Here is a 25,271-nt window from a genome sequence, read left to right on the forward strand (position 1 = left end):
TATTGGGAACTTTCCTCACCCTCTTCTTGGTCATTACTGGCTCTGTGATAATGTCCTCCACATGATTCTTCCCCCTACATATAATTTTTGTGTATTGGTAACCTTGAATTATTTTCCTAAAGTTATTCCTCTTAAGCCACTATCCCCGCACCGCTCTAAGCGAGAGGCTTTGTCCTTACCCTCCTCCGTTGCCACAGAGGATGAGGCGATTGAATTAGCCCTCCAGTATATTAATTCTACTTATCCTCTGACTAAAAAGAGACTTGTAGCCCTTTCTGCCACGGCCTGGATTCCAATTGGAGGCCCGGTAGCGGGTATTACTGAACTAGGTATGGCTACCCGGAGACTTCAATCCCTACTCCATGTTTTAGTTCATGAGCTGAACGTGGTAGTCAATGCATTGCAGGATCAAATTAATGAATTAAGTATAGTTTCTCGGTATAATCGTATGGGCCTTGACTATCTCTTTGCAGCTCAGGGTGGCCTCTGCACAGTGTTAAATTCTTCAGAGTGCTGTACTATTGTCATAAATAGGACGCATGTAGTTAGGCATGCCATGGATAAAGTCCTACAGTTGGCTAGCCTTAATGTGGAGGATTACCGAGGAGGATTAGACCTTACCTCCTGGTGGTGGTCATTGACCTCCTGGATACGTCCTTTGTTCATTTCCCTAATAGTCTTAGTTTTAGCAGGGTTTTTGTTTTGTTTCCTGGCCTCATGTGCTTCGGCAGTATGCCGTCGAACCTTAACAAGTAGGGTAATGGTGATTCACAAGTCTATTCCTAGTTAGGATCACTATAATCTCCAGAGTCTGAGTTGTGAGACTTATCTCTGCATAAGCTGATTTTAGTCTCAAAGGGGGGAATGAAGCAGCCATGGGCATAATCATATATAAGAAATCATATGAAGGGTTAATTCTGTTAAAAGCTTGAAGTTAGAATTCTAACTTTTTACTTTGCAATTAAAGTGAAGGTATGCCAGATGGTTCATATTATTTCAATGTCTAGCTTGGCCGAGCTAAGGTTAGGAAAGGTCAGTGAGAAATGAAACTCTGTCCCTTGTGAATTGCCAATGCTAGCTGGCACAGCTGTAAACTATTAGGAATGAATAAAGGAATGAGCCAGACATATGATTAATTGTAGTTTAAAATGCTTAGATAGAAAATACTATTTAGAGAGAGAGAGGCAATAGATTAGTATTTACAAGTTTTTGATATTTAGAATATGTCTTATAAGAAATACTGATTCTGTGTAAATTAATAAGGTTTGTGTCTGTGTAGAATATCTGTTAAATTCTGTATTACTCTTTGTCTGCTGTTTAAGAGGTCAAGCAAGGACTGCATTGAGGAGATCAACATGTGGTTTGACTTAGCCATAGTTCTGGCTGGTTCAATGTATAAGCTGATAGGTGAAGAGGTCAGAACTAGTCAGCTCTCTTCTCCTTGATTAATTATAGCTAAGTGTAGGACTGGCCTCCTGGAAGTAATAACCTGATATGTATGCTATTAAGTAAGATTGGCTTTTGACCCCTTTAATGAATGCCAGAGTTTAGTTAGCAGTTAGTACTAGGAATATGAGAAATCAATCATAATAACATGTAAGAGACTGGAGACCAAATGTCTGGCTTAAGGGGCCCCAGGTCAGAGGTCAGTTTAGGATGTCTGGAACCTATGTAACTGATATTTCAAAAGTAATGATTGGTTGAGGCAAGGTAGCCAATCAATTTCTTAACCAATTGGGAGTAAAGGGGGCTAGGCTAGGAGGAGGGCTTAGGACCCTATTTAAGTAGGAGCAGAAGCAGTTTACGTCAGAAGGAGCTCAGAAGAAAGAGAAGGACAGAAGGAACAGACAGAAGAAGGAGAAGACAGCATAAGAAGAGAAGCAGCTGAGACAAAGACACAGAGAGCTGAGAGAAAGAGAAGAGAGCTAGAACTGATGTCTTGCTTTGTTTGCTGGCAAATAAAGAAGATTTTTCTCTCATACTGGTGGTGTGTGCTGTCTGACTCCTGAAGCATCACAAATTCATGCCTCCATTCCTGCAACAATATGGGTTTCAGCTGAAAGTGTGTTTATTGCAGTTTTGTTTTTTTGCTGAAATATCCCTGATTTTGTATTGTAGTGTTTTTTCCCTTTAAAAAAGGCCTTTTTTTTTTACCAGTTGTGATAAAACTAAAGTGGCACGCAGTGGCGTCAGCGTGTGAGATTGCTATGTGCTGAGGCCACCTTTTACCACTGTTTGGTAAAAGGCTCTTAGTTTTGTACTGTTTCGAGTACTTTATATAGTTACAGCTCTTTTTTTTGTACACAATGTTGTTTTCATTAATAAAAAGTTTTAAAATTAAATATATGTTAAGGAGTCTTTTACTTAACCTGCAGCAACGCAGAGCTGTGCGCTATCTACCATGCAAGCACAATACCAGAAATCTACTGCCAGGCAGTTTAGAAAGTATAAGGCGACACCTCTCTCTCTCCCCCCCCCCCCCCATCTGAGCTCTGCCCCGGACACAACTTTCTGCATCGGTCCCAGAATCTCTTGAGTCTAGTCTAGGGGACCTAAGTTAACCCCCACCGTTTAAAGAAAAAAAATTCCCTGCTTCTAGTGGGCTCCCCCAGCATAGTGGTGGGCGTGATGTCAACTGGTAACAGCCCCTGAGGCCACCATCTTGGAAAACTGTGGCACTTGACCCCACTCTGCGCATTCCAGGATGCACCAAGTGGGGTCAGTCTGCCAATATGGTAATTTTATGTTGGGGGAAGGAGGTTAGATCAGGAGGGGTGACCCGCTAGACTACTAGAGAGGGGCTGGTGCAGAAAGCCAGGTCACGGGTTCAGACCTAGCAGCAGCAGGTTTGTATTTTTTGGAAAAAAAAATAGATCACCCTTCTCTTCAGTGGTTGTTTAGCCAACCATTACTCACACACTGGCAAGAAGGGAGACGTTTGACAATGAACTGTGGATTACTGGGTTTTAATGCTGTAGTAATTTGCATACTCATAGCCACGGAATTACCTACATTACCCCCTGAATTTGCATCTTCAAGATTACATCGCAGTGAACATGTTCTCATTAATCTGACAGTAGAGGCCACACGCTCAGGCATGGGCGCATGGCTTTCTGCATTGACCTCTCAACCCAAAACTATGATGGGGGTGGGGAGTTCCATCTGCTCAAAACTGTTTTCTAACCTGACCACCAAGTACAAGATATTACACTATCCGTGCAAACAATGATGGCATGGCTTGTAAGAGTTAATGCTATTATACAAACCTGATGTTACTACCATTGGGCTCACCCTAGTCTACTTTTTTGCTTTCCCTCCTCCTCCTCCTCCTCTCCTCTCCTCTCTCCTCCAGGCCAGCCTCTTCTCCTCCGTCCTCACAAACTGACCTGGTTCAGCTCATTCTAAAACAAAACCAGCAAAAATGCGCATTCTCCCATTCCTCCAAAACATGGAAATCCATACACAGCCTAAATAAACGCGCAAGGGGAGAAACAAAAGCCACCGCAGCCGACAGTCTTCACTTCCTATTAAGGTAAAAGGGTCGGTGCTTGCCCTCGCCGGGGTAGAGGCGGGAGCGAACCGCCTCTTAAAGGACCCGTTACCCTAAAACCACACTCTAGCAAACAAAAAAAAAAAAAAAAAAGGAAAAGAAACAACAATAATAATAATAATACCGAGCGGCTCACTTAATGCAAATAAAGGCTGCGTACTGGTCTGGCAGGAGAAGGGTTAAGCCGGTGGGGTGTGCTGAGCCTGCTCCGGGGCAGGGAGCAGGGGGCGGGCTGCAGAAGTAGGCTGAGGGAAGAAAGAAGCAGAAGTTTTGAGCAGAGAGAGAGAATCTACTGCATACAAGATCGGGGCTGTCTTGCAGTGGGACAAATCCACCTAGGTCATGGCTTTCCGTAGGCGGACCAAAAGTTATCCACTTTTCAGTCAGGAGTTTGTCATCCACAATCACGCCGATATCGGCTTTTGTATCGTGGTGTGCATCCTCATCGGGCTCATGTTCGAGGTGAGACCGTTCTCCTTTCCTTGCGCCACAGGTCCATCGCCAACAGCAGAGGGGTATGGGTCGGCATCCCTCCCCCCCCCTTCCTCATTTAGTAGGAATTGCTTCTTGTCCATTTCTTTAAGTACGGCCGGGGAAGATCCTGGTTCTGGGCCTCGATGGAGCAGCATAATTCGCTGCCCCAGCCAGCCCAGCCGGGAGATTGAGGTATAGAAATGGGGGGAGGGGGTGCATCAGGACTGTTAAAACAACTATCACTGAAGTAGGGAGAAAGCAAGAAGCATGACTGAGCTTAGTTTGACTCCCATTCATGGGGGGGGGGGGGGGGTGAGTTCTACACTGAATATGTCCATCATGAAAGCATAGTTTTGTAATGTTCACCTCCCAGAATGGGCCTCCATTCTATAGGAGGCTTCAAACAGGTCATAGCTGAAGAAGGTAAAATCTGCAGTTGGGGTTTGGGGCTCCCTTCCAAATTTCTGCTCTGGGCTCCAGCATGTCTAATACCGGCCCTGGAGCTGAAATCGGCAGGCGGGACTGTCCCAGATTCTACCCAAGAGTAATTCTGCGACTGGAGGAGAAGGAGGAGCGGATCTTATACGCAGTGGGACAGCGTTAAACTAAGTTCTAAATGTGCATAGTTAGAAATCAGTGCCGAAGGGAGAGTTCAGGTGACTGGGGGGAGGAGGGCCAGTGTCAGACGGGGGATAAAGGTCTGGCAGACACAACAACTCACTGTAAACTTCAGTTCATTTCCCTCGGTGGCCTGGTCTAACTTCCTTTCTCTAATTGCTTTTATTTGTGTAAATCAGAGATGAGAGAGATTATTAATTGAAAAGGAAGTTCAGTTGCTGGCGGTCCTAACTTCTCCCTCTCCCCCGAAAACAAAAAAGCCCCAACAACTCTAGGAATTTTCTGTTTTGCATTTGCCACCCTTCCCATTTCCCCTGCTTGCTGGGACCCTGAGAGAGACGCCTCCTACCCTGAGAGGTTTTTTTTCTTTCCCTTTTTCCTTCCCTTTCTCGTAGGAAGTTAAGAAATTCTAGCCGAGCGCTGCTGCAGTTCGGGCTAAAAATGTGAGGAATGTGGCTCTTTACTGAGCTCAGCGACTTTGTCCCGAGCTGGAGTTTCCTCCCCGCCCTAACGAGGATTTTCACTAAAATGCTTTCCTTGTTCTTCACCCCCTTCCCTCCCCCCTTAACTTCCAAACTTCCAGCCCATCGCCACGTTTCACACTGAAATGACCCTGTACCCAGCAGGGAGACGGAGACGGGAAGGAAAAAGAGAAGGGACTCTTTCCCCCTCCTCCTCCTCCTCTTAAATGCAGAAGTGAAAAAGTCATTTCCTTAACTAGACTGAGCTTTTACATACAGCACAGAAACTGAAAAAACCCCCTGAATAGAAGCCAGTAGATCCTGATCTATTAGAGATATAAATACAGAAATGGCATGCAAAATATTCTGACTTGCTAGAAAATGTGGGGGGGGGGGGGGGGGGGGGAATAGTGTAGATGATTCAGTGCTTTATAACCCATGCTATACATGGTTACCCTTATTCAACATAATCTTATATTTCTTGCAGCACAAATTTAATATATTCTCATGAAATAGAGGTACTACTTATTATGTGCCTTGAGTGGGTCTGTCATATAAGTGTTGCCTACTATTGTTTGCAGAAGTTATTTTTCCCTCTCTGTACTCTTGAGGCTTTGATTTCCCCTTATGGACTAGGCCAATACAGAACCATTGTGTTAGAGCTTAATGCACAACTTCTAATGCAAGGGTTAAGCAAAGTTATGATTATTGTATTTGTATCCCACATTTTCCCACCTATTTGCAGGCTCAATGTGGCTTACATAGTTTTGTTATGACATTGTCAATTCAGGATATCAGATACAATTAGAATTGTGCAGGGATTAAGTAAGGGAAGAATGAAGGAAGTGAATATGGTAAGTGTAGAAGGTGGACTTTCATAACTGGGTAGGTTGGTGAGGTGGATTATTAAGGCTATATGTTCTCTTTGTAGGCCTAGTTGAAGAAATAAGGTGTGTGCTCCAATGCAGTTATTAAATATGCAAACAGACCCAGTGTAAAATAAGGTGTAGTAACAAGGAAGGGGCACATGGGTCTGCAGTAGCGGAAGTAGCGGAAGCTATATTTTGTTCACACAACTGCTTATCTGCTGGAATGCCATTCTGTGCACAGAACGTTTGCAGCACTTGCATTTGTACAGAATAGAATTCCAGGCACATGCATGCGCACACTGGTTTGATGACCAAAAAAATTGCAACTCTCAACAGTCCAGCACACATTCCCTTTAGTTTTCAATTCTTTTTTTTTTTTTTGTAAACCCCCTGCTTATTTCGGAAACAAAAATTGTGGTTATTACATGCCTGCAGTAAAGAGGGGAAAAAAAGCAGAAGAACAAGCAAACCTTATATGCTTTCTCAGACCTTGCATTAAACCCTGGTATCTAGCTCAGCCTTTTGGTCTTTTGTGCTAATAGCTTCATTACTCCATTAGCACCTATTTGAACATGCTGTGCCCTGATGTCTATGCAAGGCTTTGCAGGTTAGCTTGTATTCAAAACTCGTTTGTGCATTGTGTGCCAATGCCAAGCAAAATGGTATGTAGGAGTAGCCCAATGGTTAGTTCAGTGGACTTTGGTCCTGACAACCTGGGTTCAGTTCCCACTACAGCTCCTTGTGACCTTGGGCAAGTCACTTAACCCTCCATTTCCCCAGGTACCAAAAACTTAAATTGTGAGCCCCCTAGGGACAGATAAAGTACCTGTATATAATGTGTACAGTGCTGTGTACATCTAGTAGCGCTATAGAAATGATTAGTAGTAGGTATGCAAAACCTAGCACACTTAACTACATTGGAGACCTGACTGAGCCCAGGATCTTCAGTTTCTACTGAAACTGACTGTGGCTAGAATTGGCTACTCAGTTTTAGCAGAAACCTAAACTGCCCCCACTTCAACCCCACATCTGATAAAAAAAAAAAAAAACACAAAAAAACTCAGGCACTGCCTCCTGCCCATTCTGGTTCCAGTCACAAAATGGTTGCTGGGACCTCTGGTGGCAATCTTGGCAGCTATTGTGATGGAGCAGTGGTACAGGGCAGGAATGAGTGGTGTTCATTCCTGCCCCCAAAAAGTCCTCTGGATCACTAAGGTAGGCCCAGTTGGGGAGGGAGGGGGCGACAGACAGAGCAGCGCCGAAACCGAAATTTGTTTAGCCTTTACTCCATTGGTCCCAAAATGGGAAAAATCTTTAATACAGTTGGCCCCTTTAATATATACAGTGCCTTGCAAGGGTCTTCACACTCTTGTACAGTTTTCAGATTCTGCCTAAAGAGTACCATTCAAAATGTGATCTATCTGCGCGTGTGCTATGCTTCCAACCAAAGAACAGAAGGGGAACAGATAAATACACACACATGCTTTTTAGATATTTGGTAAGCTTACTGAGATAGCAGAATGTATCATTTTCCATAGATCGAAGGCTTGAAGTAAAATCTAAATATTCCCTCCTCTCCTCCATGAATGTAAAAAGAGCAAGGCTCACAGGGAATTTAAGAAACTGTGATTATAACCATCTGTGGACAGAGGTTTCATATATCTTTTTTAAAGCTGCACTGAAACTGCATTTTTTTTTAGTGTGGCTTTTTGGAGTCAAGATTGCCAACCCCCTTAAACTGACAGAGACCATTGATTCCCAATTTAATTTATTCTTGATGCCCTTTTTTTCCCCCGTCTCCTTACTTTGCCTGGTGTGAATGTTTGTAGGCTTTCCTATTTAATTAATGGAGTTCTTCTCTTCTAAATGTGTTTTAAATATGTTCTCCAAGGACAAGCAAGCATGATATTCTATGTGGTTGATGTCATCCATGGAGCCTGGTGTGGACACTTCTATATGTCTTGTCTGAAGAGAAGGTGAGCCCTTAGGTCCCGCAAGGCCCCGAAGGACCTCAGAGGACAGCCATGCAACCCCAAGTCTTCACCCGCGGCGACTGCCGTTCACCGAGGGTTGAGCCCCCAGCTGCAGGCGGCCAACGGGACTTCCGGAACCGCGGGGTTGACGAACTGACCCAATACTGGAGCCAGGAGGGCAGGAGGAAAACAGAGGAGTCCGAAACAGGCAACAGGTCAGGGCAGGCAGCTCACAGCGTAGGCAAAACAGGCAATAGGTCAAGGCAGGCGGCTAGCAGAATTGTCCAAAAACAATGCAAAGGTCAAAACCAGGAGAGCAAGGAAAACGAACTGAAAACTGGAACACACGGAGACTGGCCTCGGGAAACAGAACCTGAAGCAATGTCCTATCTCAGGCCTGCTCCTTAAATACTGTCAGCATTCAACCGCCCAGCCCCAGCCGACATGGCTGGCCAATCAGAACCCGGTTACTGACAGCATCCTTCAGATTGGCTCTGTCCGACCTCCCAGGCGGGACTACCGCACCGGCATCCCAATCCAACTCCTCTGAGGCGGAGCTTTGGGTTCCCGCGCCCGAAAGTGAAGGAGACTCCGGCCATCGCGTCTCGGCGCCATTCTCCTCACTGGTGCGAGTACGGACCCCATAGCTGGCGATCGAGAGCCCGGCAGCCACGATCGCCGGCCCACGGCCTCGGCGGCTCTCCGCGGCGGCCTCAAGAAGGCTGGCCCTCGCCGCGATGGACACCGGCTCCTGCTTCCAGCGGAGGAGCAGCCGGAGGGAGTGACGGATGTGACAGTATTCCCCCCGGATGCCCCCTTCCTCCTGGGTCCTGGTTTTTGAGGATAGCGATCATGGAAGGCCCGTACCAACTCTGGGGCATGTACATTGGTAGCCGGCTCCCAGGAGTTGTCCTCGGGACCGAAATGCTTCCATGATAACAGGTAGAGCAGCTTCCCCCAGCGCCTCTTGGAGTCTATGATTTCTTCAACTTCGTACTCGGGATCGGGGTCAGCCTCTAGAACAACTGACTTCTTACTCTGTGGATGCCACTTAGACCCCCGAAAGACCTTCAGCAGAGAAACATGGAAGGCGTTATGGATCCGTAGAGTTCTAGGTAGCCGCAGGCGGTATGTCACAGTTCCGATTCGAGACTGGATCACAAATGGCCCGATGTACCGTGGCCCCAGCCTCCGAGAGGGCACCCGGAGCCTCAGGTATTTGGTACTCAGCCGTACCTTTTGCCCCGGCTGCAAAACCGGGGCGGGGCGCCGGTGCCGGTCCGCAAATGACTTATACCTGGTGGCTGCTTTCTGTAGTTGCTCTCGGGCCATGTTCCAGACTTCCCGCAGGTCAGCAAGGGTGTGAGTAACCAGGGGCGTAGAGGAGTCAGAGGGAATGGGCGGAGGCAGCCGCGGATGCTGTCCATACATCATGAAGAATGGGGATTGCCCAGAGGCAGAGTGTTCACTGTGGTTATACGCGAACTCGGCCCACGGGAGAAGGGATGCCCAGTTGTCTTGCCGCCTGTTAACAAAAGCCCGCAAGAACCCCTTCAACGTCTGGTTAATCCTCTCAACCATCCCGTTGGTCTGAGGATGGTAGGCAGAGGAGAAATGGGTAACAACCCCCAGAGCGGAACACAGGGCTCTCCAGAATCGTGAAGTGAACTGGGCTCCTCGGTCACTGATGATCCTGACTGGTAGCCCATGGAGCCGAAAAATGTGCTGGATGAACTGCTGGGCTAACAGTGCTGCCGACGGAAGCCCTGGCAGGGGAACGAAGTGTGCTATACGAGAGAACCGGTCTACCACCACCCAAATCACAGTGTGCCCCTGGGAGCGGAGAAGATCCGTAATGAAATCCTTAGACAATTTCTCCCAGGGGGCTGCAGGAATGGGCAAGGGCTGCAGATCTCCCCAGGGGCGCCCCACCACAGACTTGGTCCGGGTACAGGTGGGGCAGGTCGTGACAAACTGAAGGATATCTTGATTCATACGAGGCCATCGGTACTGTCGAGAAATCAGATGGAGGGTTTTCTGAAACCCAAAGTGTCCGGCCCATACAGAGGAATGTCCCCAATGCATTACTTTTTCCCGGTTCTGCGGAGGCACGAATTCCCGTGTCGGGGTGACCCCACCCGGGGCCGCACAGAGGCAGGCTGGATCCAACATAGGATGAGGTTCCTCAATCTCCTCTGGAACTTCGAAGGCTCTGGAGAGGGAGTCCGCAGGGGTATTCTGCGCAGCCGACCAGAACACAAGTTGAAACCGGAACCTGGCGAAGAACAACGACCAGCGGGCTTGCCGCGGATTCAGCCTTTGGGCTTCCTGCAGTTACAAAAGATTCTTGTGATCCGTAATCACTGTAAATCGATGCTCTGCCCCTTCCAGCAGATGTCTCCACTCTTGCAGGGCTAACTTCAAAGCTAGCAATTCTCTGTCTCTTACAGTATAATTGCGTTCCGCTGGGGAAAACTTTCAGGAGAAGAAGAGACAAGGTTGACGCCGGCCCTTGGCGTTAACTTGAGAGAGGACTGCCCCGGCGCCCAAAGCAGAGGCGTCCACCTCTACCACAAAAGGTTTGTCCGGATCCGGGGCCTGAAGGATGGGAGCGGATTCAAATGCTTTCTTCAACTGACTGAACGCCGTTAGCACCTCGGCCGGCCAGTTCCTAACATCCGCGTGCTTCTTAGTGAGCGCTGTCAGCGGAGCTGTCAATTGAGAATAATGGGGAATAAATTGACGATAGTAATTAGCAAACCCCAGAAACCGTTGCAGCGCCTTCAGGCCTTGGGGTTGCAGCCACTCCTGGATAGCGCGGAGTTTGTCTGGATCCATTCGCAGACCCCCAGGTAATAGAATATGTCCCAAAAAAGGCAGAGTCTGCTGGTGAAAGGAGCATTTGCTGAGTTTGGCAAACAAGCGATACTGCCGCAAACGCTGGAGGACGGTCCGAACGTGGGCCACATGCTCCTGGGGATCTTTGGAAAAAATCAGGATGTCATCTAGGTATACAATTGCCATAGAATAAAGCAGATCTTCAAGGGCGAAGTTAATGAACCTCTGGAACACCGCTGGAGTTTTGCACAGGCCGAAGGGCATCACCCGGTATTCAAAGTGCCCCTCAAGCGTATTAAACACAGTTTTCCATTCGTCCCCCTGCTGGATACGAACCAAGTTGTAGGCTCCACGGAGGTCCAATTTGGTGAAGATCTGGGCCCCCTGCAGCCGATCAAACAACTCCGGAATAAGGGGCAGAGGATATCGGTCCTTTACGGTGATGGCATTTAGGCCCCGATAGTCAATGCAGGGCCTCAAGGAGCCATCTTTCTTGGTCACAAAAAAGAATCCTGCTCCGGCAGGGGACGTGGAGGGGCGAATGAACCCTTTCTGGAGATTCTCCCGGATGTAAGCTTGCATGACCTTCGATTCCTCTCGGGACAGTGTATAGAGTCGGCCCCGTGGTGGCATCTTGCCGGTCATCAGATTAATAGCGCAATCAAAGGACCGATGTGGGGGGTAGCACATCCGCTTCGACTGGACTAAACACATCAGTGAAATCCTGGTACTCCTCTGGCAGAGCAGCTTGACAGACTGGCACAGTTCTAGGAGTAGCCACTACCGCGGGGTAGCTGGATTCCCGACCCTTCAAACAGGTCTCGGTGCAGGCGCCACCCCAGGCTTGAATTTTGCCTAAAGTCCAATCTATTACAGGGGTGTGACGCTGTAACCAGGGCAGGCCCAGTACCACAGGATGAATGGTACGGGGCAAAATCAGAAATTGAGCCTCCTCACGGTGGTCTTCCCCCACCTGGAGCCCCAAAAATGGAGTCACCTCTGTGATAGGCTGGGGTAACGCTGTCCCCTGGATGGACGTCACTTGCAAAGCAGGCCGATAGGGCAGTATAGGCCATCCCATCTGCCGCAGGAGTTCCTGACAAATGAAATTTCCCCTGGCCCCGGAATCCAATAAAGCTCGGGTGTGAACCACCGTCTCCTGCCACCGCAGGGTCACCGGGAGAGTAATCAGGTTGTCTGGTAGGGGATTAGAGTGCCCCAAGACCCCTCCCCTCAGGGCGCCTTGGGAGTGGCGTTTCCCGGCCGTGCGGGGCAAGAGCTGATGAAGTGACCGGCCTCGCCGCAATACAGGCAAAGGCCGCCCCGAAGGTGTTGAGTCCTCTCAGACGGGGTTAATCGTTGACGGCCGATGACCATGGGTTCCTCGGAGGCCTCCCTTGGCCCTCTGGAGCCCCGTCGGGGGGAAAGTACCCGACTAGGCCGGGACCCGCCTCCGGACCCCCTCCGCCGGTCCGCACGGGCTCTAGCCCTTTCCTGGAAACGGGTATCCACCCGGACACAGAGCGAGATCAAGGCGTCCAGCTGCCCCGGAACCTCCCGACCGGCCAGCTCGTCCTTGATTCGATCCTGAAGCCCCTCCAGGAAGATAGCGGATAGGGACTCTTGATTCCAGCGCAAGTCTGTCGCCAGGGTTCGAAACCGGATAGCATAGTCCGCCACGGTCCCTTCGCCCTGTTGGATCCGCAGCAGCTCGGAGGCGGCGGAAGATGGCCTTCCTGGAAGATCAAACACCATGCGGAACCGGCGGTGGAACTCCGCGTAGTTGTCCAAAAGCGGATCTTGTTGTTCACATAGCGGGGACGCCCAGGCTAGTGGTCGTCCCGTTAGCAAGGAAATAACATAGGCCACTTTTACCTGGTCTGAGGCAAAGGCCTCCGGTTGCATCTTGAAGTATAAGTTGCACTGGTTGAGAAACCCCCGGCAACTACCAGGGACACCATCAAACCGAGTAGGCTCAGGGAACCGAGGTCCGGGGAAGGACACTCCCTGACGGGGAGCTGCTGCAGCGGCCTGGTGTGTCGCAGCGGCCTGGTTCTGAACCTGGACAGTGGTTAACTGAGAGCAGATATTCTGCAGGGCCCCCGACAGGGCGTTCAACTGTTGCTGCTGGAGGATTTTAGCCAGGTCCCGTAGATCGGGTTGCGTAGGTGAGCTCATGGCTTCAGGTTCCTGTCTTGTCTGAAGAGAAGGTGAGCCCTTAGGTCCTGCAAGGCCCCGAAGGACCTCAGAGGACAGCCATGCAACCCCAAATCTTCACCCGCGGCGACCGCCGTTCACCGAGGGTTGAGCCCCCAGCTGCAGGCGGCCAACGGGACTTCTGGTTTCATTTTCTGTTATACTGCATTTTGATTCTATGTTATTGCTGTATCTACTTATGATATAAGTTATGATGCTTGTATTTATTGATTTACATGTTTACATATATGTTAACATAAGTTTCAAAAAATTATACTGTTCATATTAGATTTTGATTTCATTATGTTTTGTACCAGATTTTGATGCTGCTTTATTATTTTTTAAAAAATTTAGACTCCTGAGGCAGGCCTGTGGCCAAAACACAGTACTGTGTCGAGTCTGCGAATACAGCTGTTTCCTTTATCACCATAGTCCCGTTTCCCTGGAGTCATTGGTCCACTTCCTATTTGATAGAGTATGTTCAAAAGCATGGATTAATGAGACAAATCCAACATGGATTAGTGAGGGGAAATCTTGCCTCACTGATCTAATACATTTCTTTGAAGGGGTGAATGAACATGTGGATAAAGGTGAGCTGGTCGATATTATGTATCTGGATTTTCAAAAGGCATTTGACAAAGTACCTCATGAAAGCCTCCAGAGGAAATTGGAAAGTCATGGGATAGGAGGTATTGTTCCTGAGGTAAAAGTCCATTGAACATTATTAAAAATTAATTTTTTAATGGGTTTTGCCGGGTTCTTGAAGCCTGGATTGGCCGCTGTCAGAGACAGGATGCTGGGCTTGATGGACCCCCTTGGTCTTTTTCCAGTATGGCGGTTCTTATGTTCTATTGTGGATTAAAAACTGGTTAAAAGATAAAAAAACATAGAGTAGGGTTAAATGTGAGAAAGAGTAACCCGAATTATAGCTACGTAATGCAAGGTTCCACATTAGGAGTCGCCAACCAGGAAAGTATTTTGATATTCTATACCAGAGGAACTGAGATGGGATGGAGTTGAATCGGGACAGGTAATGAAATAGAGGGCTGGTTTGTAGTTTAGATTTATTTGGATTCAAGACAAGTTTATTGTCAGAGAGCCAATTGGTGACTAAAATTAAGTTATCATTGATACAATGAATATGGGTTGGATCGGTAGGATGAAGTGTATAAAGGATTTGTATGTCATCAGCATAGACATATGGGATGAATTCCAAACATTAGAGTAGTATTAGAAAAGGTGACAAAAAGATTGAAAAGCATAGGTGCTAAGACTGAAACATGTGGAACACCATATGGGAGAAAAAAGGGATTTGAAATTGAGTCATTAATTTGAACCATATAAGAGCGATCAGAGAGATAGGAAGCAAATCATTGAAGCACAGTATCTCTTAGGCCCAACTGTTGTAGTCTTGAGAGAAGAATGGTATGATCAATAAGGTCAAAAGCTGCTGTTAAGTCCAGGGACAATAGAAGAACTGAAGTAGAGTGGTCAAGATGATATCGTATATAGGTAGGTAGCCCAAAAAGAGATGTTTCAGTACTCTTAAAAGGGCAGAAGCCTGTCTGATTAGGATGAAGTGCTAATGTTTTATCAAGAAAATCTTGAAGTTGAGAATAGACTGTGTTTTCTACAATTTTGGCTATGAAGGGGAGATTGGCAATTGGACAATAATTATTGCATTCTTGATTAGATGTGTTTGATCTTTATTTTATTTATTGGGATTTATTGACCGCTTTTATAAAGTGTTTCACCCAAGGCGGTGTACAACAGGTACAGTTTAGCATAAAACTTACAATTTTGTTAACAGTATAACAATAGTAAAATAACCAAGAATAAACATAAATGCAATAAATGAGGTAAACTTGGAAACAGTAAATTGAAACCTAATAATAGAACTACTGTGAAACAGTGTCAAAAATATACACATTTAACAGCATTGGAATTCAAATACCAGTGATATAATACAATGTTAGTATAATGCTAATGATACACCTACATGCATGCATTAGAACATTCAAGTAACATAGATATGATGCTAAGGATTTTCTACAATATGGCTTACCATGTAGCTGAGGAGGGACCAAGAGCAGATCTATGATGGGAACAAGATGCGTGGTACTGAGGCAGTTGGGATAATTTGATGGTTGGGATAATTAGTTGGGATAATTTGATGTTACGGCCTGGTGGTACATTGTCTTGTGTTTCTTACAGTTGAGCCTGTCTTCATCTAGATGAGATTTTTCTCCATTTTCTTTCAAGTTGATGTCCTTGATGTTTAAGGACCCATAGTTCTGGGAAGAACTATGGGGAACATTTATTTGTGGAGCATAGGATCTACTTTAAATCAAGGCAAGTTCTTTGTATAGTTAAGCAAGAGATAAGGAACTGATCTAAGTTACAGTATATTAAAGGCTTGGGAGAAGAGCCAGGCTTCACCTTCTTCCTGAAGTATAGATGGTCTCGAGTTATATGAAGTCCCTCTGGGAGTAAATTCCAGAGTGTGGAGGCTACTCCTGAGAAGGCTCGCTGGTGGGTATCACATTGTACAATTTCTTTTTCTGAGGGTACTGATAGTGATGATCCTTGAGAGGAACTTAGAGGTCTTAAAGGTATGTAAAGGATTAACTTACTCTTTAAGTACTCTGGCCCATTTTGTCTGAGGGCCTTGAAAATCAAACATAGAGTTTTAAATTTAGTCCTGTAAGGTACTGGTAGCCAGTGTAGCTTTTGCAGGAAGGGTGTGATGTGGTCATGCCACTTGCAGCCTTCTGTCAATCATGCTATAGCATTCTGAATTAGTTTGAACTGATAAAAACTCTTTTTGGTTTGGCCAGTGTACAGGGCATTACAATAGTCTAGTCATGATGTTACCATGGCATGGACCACTGTGGTCAGACTCGTCTTTTCGATATATATAGAGAGATTTCGTAGCTGCTGTAGGTGATAGAGACAAGTTTTGAAGGTTGATTGAATTTGTGGAATCAGACTCCTTTCTATAAATTTTGCCAGGAAAGGAATGTTAAGAGACTGGTTGGTAGTTTTCGAGCTTTTCCTAGTCCAGTGAGCTCTTTTTTTAGTAGGGGGTGCACCACAGATTGTTTTAGTGTTGGCAGCAGCCCTTCCATAAGAGGAGGAGTTAACAGTTTTAGTGGAACCCTTCAGTGAGATCTGTGCTTGTTCGTTTTACAATATTTGCTGGGCAGGGATCAAGAGGGCAGGTTGTAGGCTGTAGACCTTTCAGGATATTTTCAAGAGCTTTCTCTGTGACCTGGTTCCCAGATGGTTGTGCATAGTGGGGAAGAGGGAGTATTCTGTTCATTAGCTGATAGGAGCTTTAATGGGACTGTCTGTAAGTCCTGATGGAGACCTTTTATTTTGTTGGCAATATCATTGCTGGTTAGTTGTGACTGGGTAGGCTGGTTCTGTTGTGGGGTTTGCAGTAGGCTGTTTATTATTTTAAATAGCTGCTTGGTTAAATTTGCAGCTTGTTCTATGTTTTCAGAAAAATACTGTTTTCTAGCTATTGTTTCAGCCTAGCGGTACATTGTCTTGTGTTTCTAGAGTTGAGCCTGTCTTCATCTAGATGAGATTTTCTTCATTTTCTTTTAGGTTGATGTCCTTGACGCTTAAGGACCCATAGTTCTGGGGAGAACTATGGAGAACGTTTGTTTGTGGAGCATAGGCTCTTTTTTAGACAGGCTGTTTTTTCTAATGCCATTGCTAAGCATACATTCCAGATATCAACCTGTTCTGACATGATCATCATCTTTTCATCCACATGAGGGTAGGACAAGGCCTATAGGAAGTTTTCAGCAGTCAGATGTCTCATGTCTCAGATTTCCTTCCAAACTTTGATTGGGCCCATCTGTTTTATGTAGTCCTTAATAGAAAATTTGATTAGGAAATGATCAGTCCATGATAGGGGTGTTATCTCTATGCCACCAGCCTTGTGTTCCAAGATGTCGACCCCTTTGCAGAACACCAAGTCTGGCATATGGCCCTTTTCATGGATTGGAGATTTGATCACCTGAATGAATCCTAGAGCTGCCATCGTATCAAGGAGGAAGCAGTAGTAGTGTCTGGAGTTTCGATGTGTAGATTAAAGCCCCCATGATCAATAACCTAAGGTAGCTCAGAGTTAGCTTGGTCACCAGATTCAGCAGTGTTTTGACAGATGATGTGGTGTTGCGAAGTGCTCTGTAGACCACATCACATTGGTTCCTTTTCTCCCAGCTGGATTAGCAGGCATTCTGACTCAGACAGGTGGGGGATGGAGACTCTGCGCAGTTTGAATGTCTCTCGGATCAGGACTTCTACCCCTCCACCCCACTTCCCTTGTCTTGGTTGGTGCAGGATAGTGAATCCTGTGGGGCATAGTTCAGCCAGTGGTACTTCTCTGCTTTCATCCAGCTAGGTCTCAGTTATTCCCAGGATGTCTAAGTTGTGGTAACTGACCCGGGAGTCACCAGGTCTTTATCAATATTCTGTAATCCCTATTACTTTGTAAGCCGCATTGAACCTGCTTTGAGTGGGAAAGCGCGGGGTACAAATGTAATAATAAGAATAATAATATTCATTGATGACATCATGAATCATATGAAATTTTTTATTGGCTGATCTGGCATTTACTAGGCCCAAGTACTGGTCTGGTTGTGGTTGTAGTTTTAGGGGTCACTTGATGGTGGTAGGCAGGCAACAATAACAGTAACAACTTTAATTTTAGGTCTAAGTGTAGCCTGTTTCCAGGGCAGAGGAAAGTGACATTGTTCAAGACTTTTAGCTATCGTAAGGAGTCCAAAAACTTTTTAGTATTCACAGATGGAATTGGGTCTGAGGGAGCTGTAGTGGATTTCATACTGCTGATGACTGAAGTTGGCCGATGGAAGGCTGTGTAGCAGCGGGTGCATTAGAGCTAGGTGAAGGAACAATAGTAAGGGATCACAAGGAGAGCAATCTCTTTTTTAAAATAAAGAGCTAGATTCTGAACGGTGGGTGCAGTGGGAGCGGACAAAGACTTTGTTAGAAGGAGCAGTGAGTGATTTGAGTAGTTTATATAGGACAGCTGTGTTAGATGCTTTGGAAATTTTTTCAGTAAAGTATGTACATTTTGTTTCTTGAATGTCAGTTTTATAAGTGGCGGCTACTGTCCGAAACTCAGTAAAGGGGCTCAAGGTATGTTGGTGTCACCAGTAATGTTCAGTTTTTCATAGTTGTTGCTTTAGCTGGGTTAAATATTGGGTTTACCAGGGGCACCTGAAACTATGATGAGGATTTTTTTATGTTTTACCTGGATTTGGGGAGATGTCATCTAGGACAGCACAAAGTTTATCCCATTCTTCTACCTGATTGTCTAACGGGAGTTGGGAACAGGCAGTGAAATCTAGATTAGCTTGATACTTTTCCTGTCTCTCTTGGTACTTTAAAGATGAAGTTTCCAGAATTAAAGGGGACATAAGAGAGGGAATCCAAAGCACACCCAACCGTGACCGGAGTAAAAAAAAAAAAAAAAGCACAAGGAGCCTATTTAATAAAGTACTGATTTGACAGGGTCTGTTTAATAAAGTTCTAATTTGATGCCCCCCATTCTTGAAGGCTCCTTGTGCTTTTTTTTTACTCCGTTTCCAGAATTAAACATAGTACTCCAAATGAGGTCTCACTAGAGATGATCACTTTCCTTTTTCCTGATAGTCATTCCTCTCACTATGCACCCAAGCATCCTTACGGCTTTTGCCACCTTAAGATCATCTGTGATTCATGCCCAGATGATTGAAAACCCTGCGCTGTTCCAAACAGCACTGTAAAAATATTGCTGGAACAATGTGCTTTACCACCCCTATGATCAGAGATAATAGCATGCAAATTTATGCATGCTGTTTTCTGTGATCATAGGTTAAAGTGCAGGAGGATTGTGCCTGAGCGCATTGCCCGCATTTGTTTGACAGGTCTGGGCTGTCAAAACCCAGACCTGTCAAACACGGGCTGGAGGTCTGCAGGACCACCAGACCCCCTGAAACAGGAAGACCCTGGTGGCTTAGTGACTCCCACCGAACCCCCATCCCAGTCCAGCAACATGGGGCCTGGAGGTCTGGTGGGCCTCCAGTCCCCCCAACCCCCCCCCCCCCGACACAAGCTCATGGGGAGCTGAAGATCCGGTGGATCTCTAGTCTCTCCTAGCCCCCCCACGCACCTCCCAAAAAAACAGCCCTGGTGGCCCAGTGGACCACAAACCAAGTCCCCCCACCCCAAACTGGTGGTCTAGCTGCCCTTTTCCCTGCACCCCCCCGTACCTTTGTTGGAGGAGGGAGTAGTACACTCCCTCCTTTTCCAGTGTCGCCTTGAAAATGGCAGCGCCCAGCCCTGCCCAGTGCATCACACCATATAACGGAGAAAGATCCCAGCTCAAGTTCTGATTGAACTGGAAGTGTAAAGGAACAGGAGGAAGCTGTCTGCTCAAAACCCAGAAATCTAAATAGCAAGATTAATTCAGTAGACTGATATGCCCTTTATTTCATTTTTATTTTCATCCACAATGACTAGAGCAGACCTAGAAGTGCCTTTTATTGCAGAAAGCATGAATTCTGTCTGCTCAACCTTTGGTGCTATGTGAGGATGACAGCAGATGTTTTGTATTTTTTCTTGAACAGCTGTTCTTTGGCAGAAATTTGTTGTGAATGACTAATGGCTTCTTGTCTGCATGCAGCTGACACAGACAGTTGAACTAGCCCAAGTTTTAGAGATTATAAACTGTGAGGCCACAGTCTAGGCTTTTGCTGTGGCTTTGGTCCATTCATTTTCATAGACATGACCTCCTCTTTACAGGCAGAAGAGGTGAAGATTCATTGCCTTCTGGCATATTTTCCAAGTCTTGCTTTTGTGTCAGTCCATGCAGTCACACAGATCAGAGGTCTGTATGAATAGATAGACCAGTCTGCCATAGCTAAATGTGTGGCAGGCTCATGCAGTGGAAGACCTCCCAAGAACTGTCTTGGAAGAGTGGCATCAGGAAAACTGATGTGTCCCTGTGTTTAAACTAGAAGTGTAACGCTCTCACTTTAAGCTTGGCCATAAGATGGAAACTTTTAATGTGAAAAAGGTGTTAATCTCAAGATGTGGGAGAAGGGAAGCAGAAGTGTTATCTGCATACATGGTTTGAGAGGGGGTTTGAGGGTGCTATGAATTAAATAGGCTAAAGCCTGCCACTTTATGAGCCTAATGTAAAAACCTGCTCTACTGCATTATTGCGGGTCTCCTGTTTTATACAGTGAGGCCTGTGATATTACAGCGGCCTGAATATTTAAAAGAAACCACAAATCAACATGAATTCTTCCACAAGCTTCCGCTGTGTACATGAATTTCTAAAACTTGGTTAACTTTGTTCAGGCTATTAGACTGTCCAACTGTAGTTAAAACATAAATACCCAGTGTACCTGAATGTAACTCACCTTGAGCTACTACTGAGAAGGTGTGATAAAATCTAAAATAAATAAATATGACTCTCACAGCAAAGTATTGTAAGGACCCCAGAATCCAGTGACCTGCAGGATCTACTAATCAGATGGTTCATGAGACACAAGGTGGTAGATGACAGCAGATAGGAACTGATTAGCTCCCCCTCTCTGTCTTTTTTTTTGAAATAAACTTTTATTGGTGACAACAACAATTGTACTGTTCCAGTCTCATTCTAACAAGTTTAACACTGCACAAACATCATTTACACAACCATCATATAACTTTGTCTCACTATGTCACACCTTTTATTGTTTCTCCCCCTTTTCCTTGGACTAGTCCCTCTCCCTCCCCTCTCCCCCAACCCTTCCCCACCCCCCACCCACCCTCCCTTCCTCCCTTCCTCCCAGGTAGTACTCTGTTAGTATATTTGTATCTATCCATTAAGTATTCTACTCCGTGCCAGTGGTGTTAGAGTATCCAGGAATGGCTGCCAACACTGGAAGAACTTGTCTCCCCTCGGGGATGATAAATCCGGTACATCTTTTCGCTCCATAGCGCATAAGGAGAGCATGTAAGCCCGCCACAACTGGATCGAGGGTCCTTCGTCCCTGAGCCACAATTTAAGTATGGATTTCTTCCCCATCATCACTGCTCTTCGTAAAAAAGCTTTGAGGCCTATTTTCTTTCTGCCCCTGGTTGCATATTTCTCAAACAATAGGCCAGGTTGTCGGTTCCACATTACCCCCCACATCTTTGACACCTGTGCACATAATAAAGACCAAAAAGCTAATACAGCTGGGCAGTGCCAAAACATATGTCCTAGGTGTGCTTTCTGCCCCGTGCATCCCGGACAATCATCGCTCTGCCGCAGGGTTGCTTTATAGGCTCTATGTGGAGAAACATATAATCTCATCAGAAATTTATACTGAGTTTCTCTAATATCTGTGCTCCCAAATTCTTTATAACATGTCTGGAGGCAAGACTGTATGTTTATTTCCCTTACGCGAAGCCCCAGTTCTAATGCCCATTCCTGTGCCAATTTAGCATATAGCATTGGTGCCTGTGCCTCTTTAATCTGTGCATGATAATACTTCAGAGGTACCGCCCTCTGTGCTTCTAGGTCATATATTTCTGTCAACTGGTTGCGCACTTTGGAAGTAAGTGACTGCTGCGGGAGTGAGCTTGTATAATGTTTTAGCTGAGTGTACGCAAGGAAGTCCTGACATGTTAATCCCTGGTGGCTACACAACTCCTCCTCTGTCCGCAACTTGCCATCCCCCTTCATGATCTGAAACAGAAAAAATATGCCCTCTGACCTCCAGGCGACAAAAGTAGCTGAGGTGCTGCCCACTGGAAACTCTGTATTTCCTCCCAGGGGCAGGAATGGGGTCACCTTTGGGTTTATCTGAAATAATTTACAAATCCATTTCCATGCCTTTTTCATAGGTCTAAAAAGTGTCAATACTTTTTTTTGGTGTGCCCCCCTTCCCAGCCCTACATGCAACCAATAACTAAAATGCATATTGCCCAACATTGCACATTCCATTTCTGGAAAGGAAAAGTGCGACGTTCCCTTAAACCAATCCGCTATGTGTCGCATGCATCCTGCTACCGACATCCATTTCACGCTCAATACACCTAATCCTCCCTTGTCTTTTGGCAGATATGTTTGTTTAAATGACACTCGGGCTCTACGTCCATCCCATAAGAATCGCCTGAGCATTCTATGGAGGTCTACCTCCTCTTTATGAGTTAGAAACAACGAAAGCACCTGTACCACATATGTCCACTTAGGCACGAGGATCATATTGTAAAGCGCTACCCGCCCTAATAGTGAGAGGGGTAATTTTTGCCACATCAATAAAGCTGGCCTCGTGGTCTCCCACAAAGGTCGCAAATTGATGGCGTGTACTTTATTTAATTGGGCTGGAATATATACTCCCAAATATTTAATTGCTTTTGTGCCCCATTGCAGCGGAAAGGATCCCTCCCACTGTGTCTTTATTGTCTCATTAGTTGGCAGAGCTACAGATTTTTGTTTATTTAATTTGAATCCGGAATAATATCCAAATTCCTCTACTGTTTCCAACAGTCCTGTTAGGGAGCCCTGTGGCCTTGTAAGCGTAAGCAGGATATCGTCCGCAAACGCTAGCACCTTAATTTCAGTCTGTGGCATTGTTACTCCTGCGATCTCCTTATTCTTACTGATCGAGCGTAGCAGAGGTTCTAAATATAGTAGAAAGAGAAGGGGTGAAAGAGGACAGCCCTGCCGCGTTCCCCTTTGTATTGAAAAGGGTGTGGATATCATGTTGTTTACTATAACACGTGCTGTGGGTGCTGAATACAATGTCAAAATCGCTCTGAGATACCAGCCCTCCAATCCCACATATTTCAATACCTCAAAAAGATACTCCCAGCTTACTTTATCAAACGCCTTCTCCGCGTCAAGACTCACTAGCAGAAGCGGATCTTTTTGTTCTTGACTCTGTGCTAGCGCTAACAAAGCTCGCCTAACATTAAGTCCAGGGTGCCTCCCTTTCACGAAACCAACTTGATGATCCCCTATCAAAGACGGTAAGTGTTTTGCTAACCTATCTGCTAGAAGTCTGGCCAATATTTTAAGATCAAGATTCAATAAGGATATTGGTCTATATGCTTCTAAAGCTTCTGGGGGTTTACCCGGCTTGGGTATCAAGGTTATCAGGGCCTCGTTCACTCTAGAAGGCCAAGCTCCACTCTCCACTACCTCCTCATAGTATAGTGTAAGAGGCCCACACACCCTATGACCCATGAGTTTATAATATTCTGTGGAGAACCCATCCATCCCCGGGCTTGTGCCTCCTACAAGAGATTTAATCACCTTCTGCACTTCCTGGGCTCTTATGGGATCATTTAGCTGATCCCTGATTTCTTGGGCCAGGCGTGGCATTCCCGAGTCCTCTAAATAGTCCCCTGGCTCTGGACCTACTGTTTCTGGGTCTGCCCCATATAACTTCTTGAAATAGTCTGTAAAGAGTTGTAAGATTTCAGTAGGTTTGTGTTGCTGTGTGCCATCTGGTGCTGTTAATGTGTGAATAAGTTTTTTAGTCGTCCATGTTTTTACCATTCTTGCTAATAATTTCCCATTTTTATTGCCGAATTTAAAATAATGATATCGCCTACTAAATAGGAATTTCTTCGTTCGTTCATGAATCAATGTGTTAAGCCCTGCCAAATTTGCCATCATTTGCTCATAATTAGCCTCAGTTGGGCATTGCTGGTGTTTCCTTTTGGCCTGTATATACTGGCGTTCTAATTGAATAATGCCTTGTGATATTCTCTTGTTTCTGGCAGCCACATAACTGATGATCTCTCCTCTCATCACTGCTTTAGATGTTTCCCAGAACAACTCAGGTGTGTCTTGGTGCTGTGTATTGGTCTCAATATAACTATCCCACTTCTGTTCTAAATAAGATCTGAAATCTGGGTCTCCCATTAAGTATGCTGGGAATCTCCATCGCCTATGTTGCTCAATGGGTGGCCCCAACTCCACATCTATCCAAATTAGGGTGTGATCTGAAATAGCCATCGGTCCCACCTCTGCAGAGTGTACTACCGAAAACAAGGGGGCGGATATCAATATGTAGTCAATACGAGACCACGTCCGGTGAACCCTCGAGAGATGAGTGTAGTCTCTTTGCGTAGGGTTCAGCAGCCGCCAGGGATCCACCAGATTTAACGTGTCACACAAATAATCTAGGCCTTTTCCCTTACCCATGGCCCCCCAAGCCGTGGATGATGATCGGTCCAAATCTGGGTTTAACACGATTGAAATCTCCCATTAGTATCCATGGTGCCGTGTCATATTTTAGTCCTAATTTTACTAGAGTTGGAAAAAAACTTGAGTCACGGGTATTAGGTCCATAAATACCACATAGATAATAATTTTGGCTCATGTAATTTATGTGTATCAGAACATATCTGCCCTCTTTGTCTCTTTCCACTACCCGTGACTCGCAAGGAAGGCCCCTCTTTATAAGAATTGCTACTCCCCCTTTGTGACCCGTGGCCGATGAATAATAACATTCCCCCACCCATTGTTGTTTCAATTTCTGGTGTTCCTCGTCCGACAACTTAGTCTCCTGCAGACATGCAATAGAGGCCTGGTGGTGTTTTAGACATGTTAATATCTTGGTCCGCTTCACTGGGGAATTTATCCCAGATACATTCCAAGATATCACACGCAGAGGAGGAGTCTTAGCCATTAGCCTTTTGTAGGTGTCTCCTATTCAGCGTGTCCAACCCAGCTCTGGGCCCCAGGTTCCCCAGCCACAACCCGGCGCCTCCTACATTGTGCATTAGTCGTTTTTCTATTCCATATGTTTTACCTGCAATATGCCTGAACTTCCTACCTGGTAGAATTGGTCTTCCCTCCCCTCCCCCCTTCCCTTCTATTCCCCTCTCCCCCCCTCCCCCCCTCCCTGTCCCCATGTTCCTTCCCCTGCCCCCTTCCTCATGCCACCCTCGCCTGGCATATGGGTCTGTTTGATGCACCCGGAATCCCCCCACCAAACTTTTGTAACATATCTATACTTCATTACGTGCTCTCTATTTAACTGTGCACATTAACCTCACAATGTCAAGCCCCTTGAACAGTCTCTTACAGTTAGAAGACCAGTTCTTCTATGTCTCTTTGTCATATTGGTGTTCACCCATGGACTTCTCTCGCCGTCAACTACCGGCCTGTCATTACTCTTCACTTGGTATGATGTTCAATAGAACCAAAAGGTGGCCTCTTAATCTTGTAAATCCCCTGTGGTTTTTGAATTTTGACTCTCGTCCACCTGCCACTTCACTGCGA

The 25,271-nt window shown here is 45.9% G+C and overlaps 1 protein-coding gene across 2 annotated transcripts in view; it reads left to right on the forward strand.

The window, feature by feature from the left end:
- Positions 1-3,783: 3,783 nt before the first annotated feature.
- Positions 3,784-25,271, forward strand: part of TRAM2 (translocation associated membrane protein 2) — a 151,893-nt gene continuing 130,405 nt past the window's right edge. For both annotated transcript variants that reach the window (XM_030195573.1, XM_030195574.1), the window contains exon 1: positions 3,784-4,012. In XM_030195573.1, the coding sequence (XP_030051433.1) occupies positions 3,893-4,012 (120 nt within the window). In that variant the 5' untranslated portion in view covers positions 3,784-3,892. The remainder of the gene's footprint in view (positions 4,013-25,271) is intronic.

The sequence above is a fragment of the Microcaecilia unicolor genome, chromosome 3 (genome assembly GCF_901765095.1).
Source record: "Microcaecilia unicolor chromosome 3, aMicUni1.1, whole genome shotgun sequence".
NCBI lineage: Eukaryota > Metazoa > Chordata > Amphibia > Gymnophiona > Siphonopidae > Microcaecilia > Microcaecilia unicolor.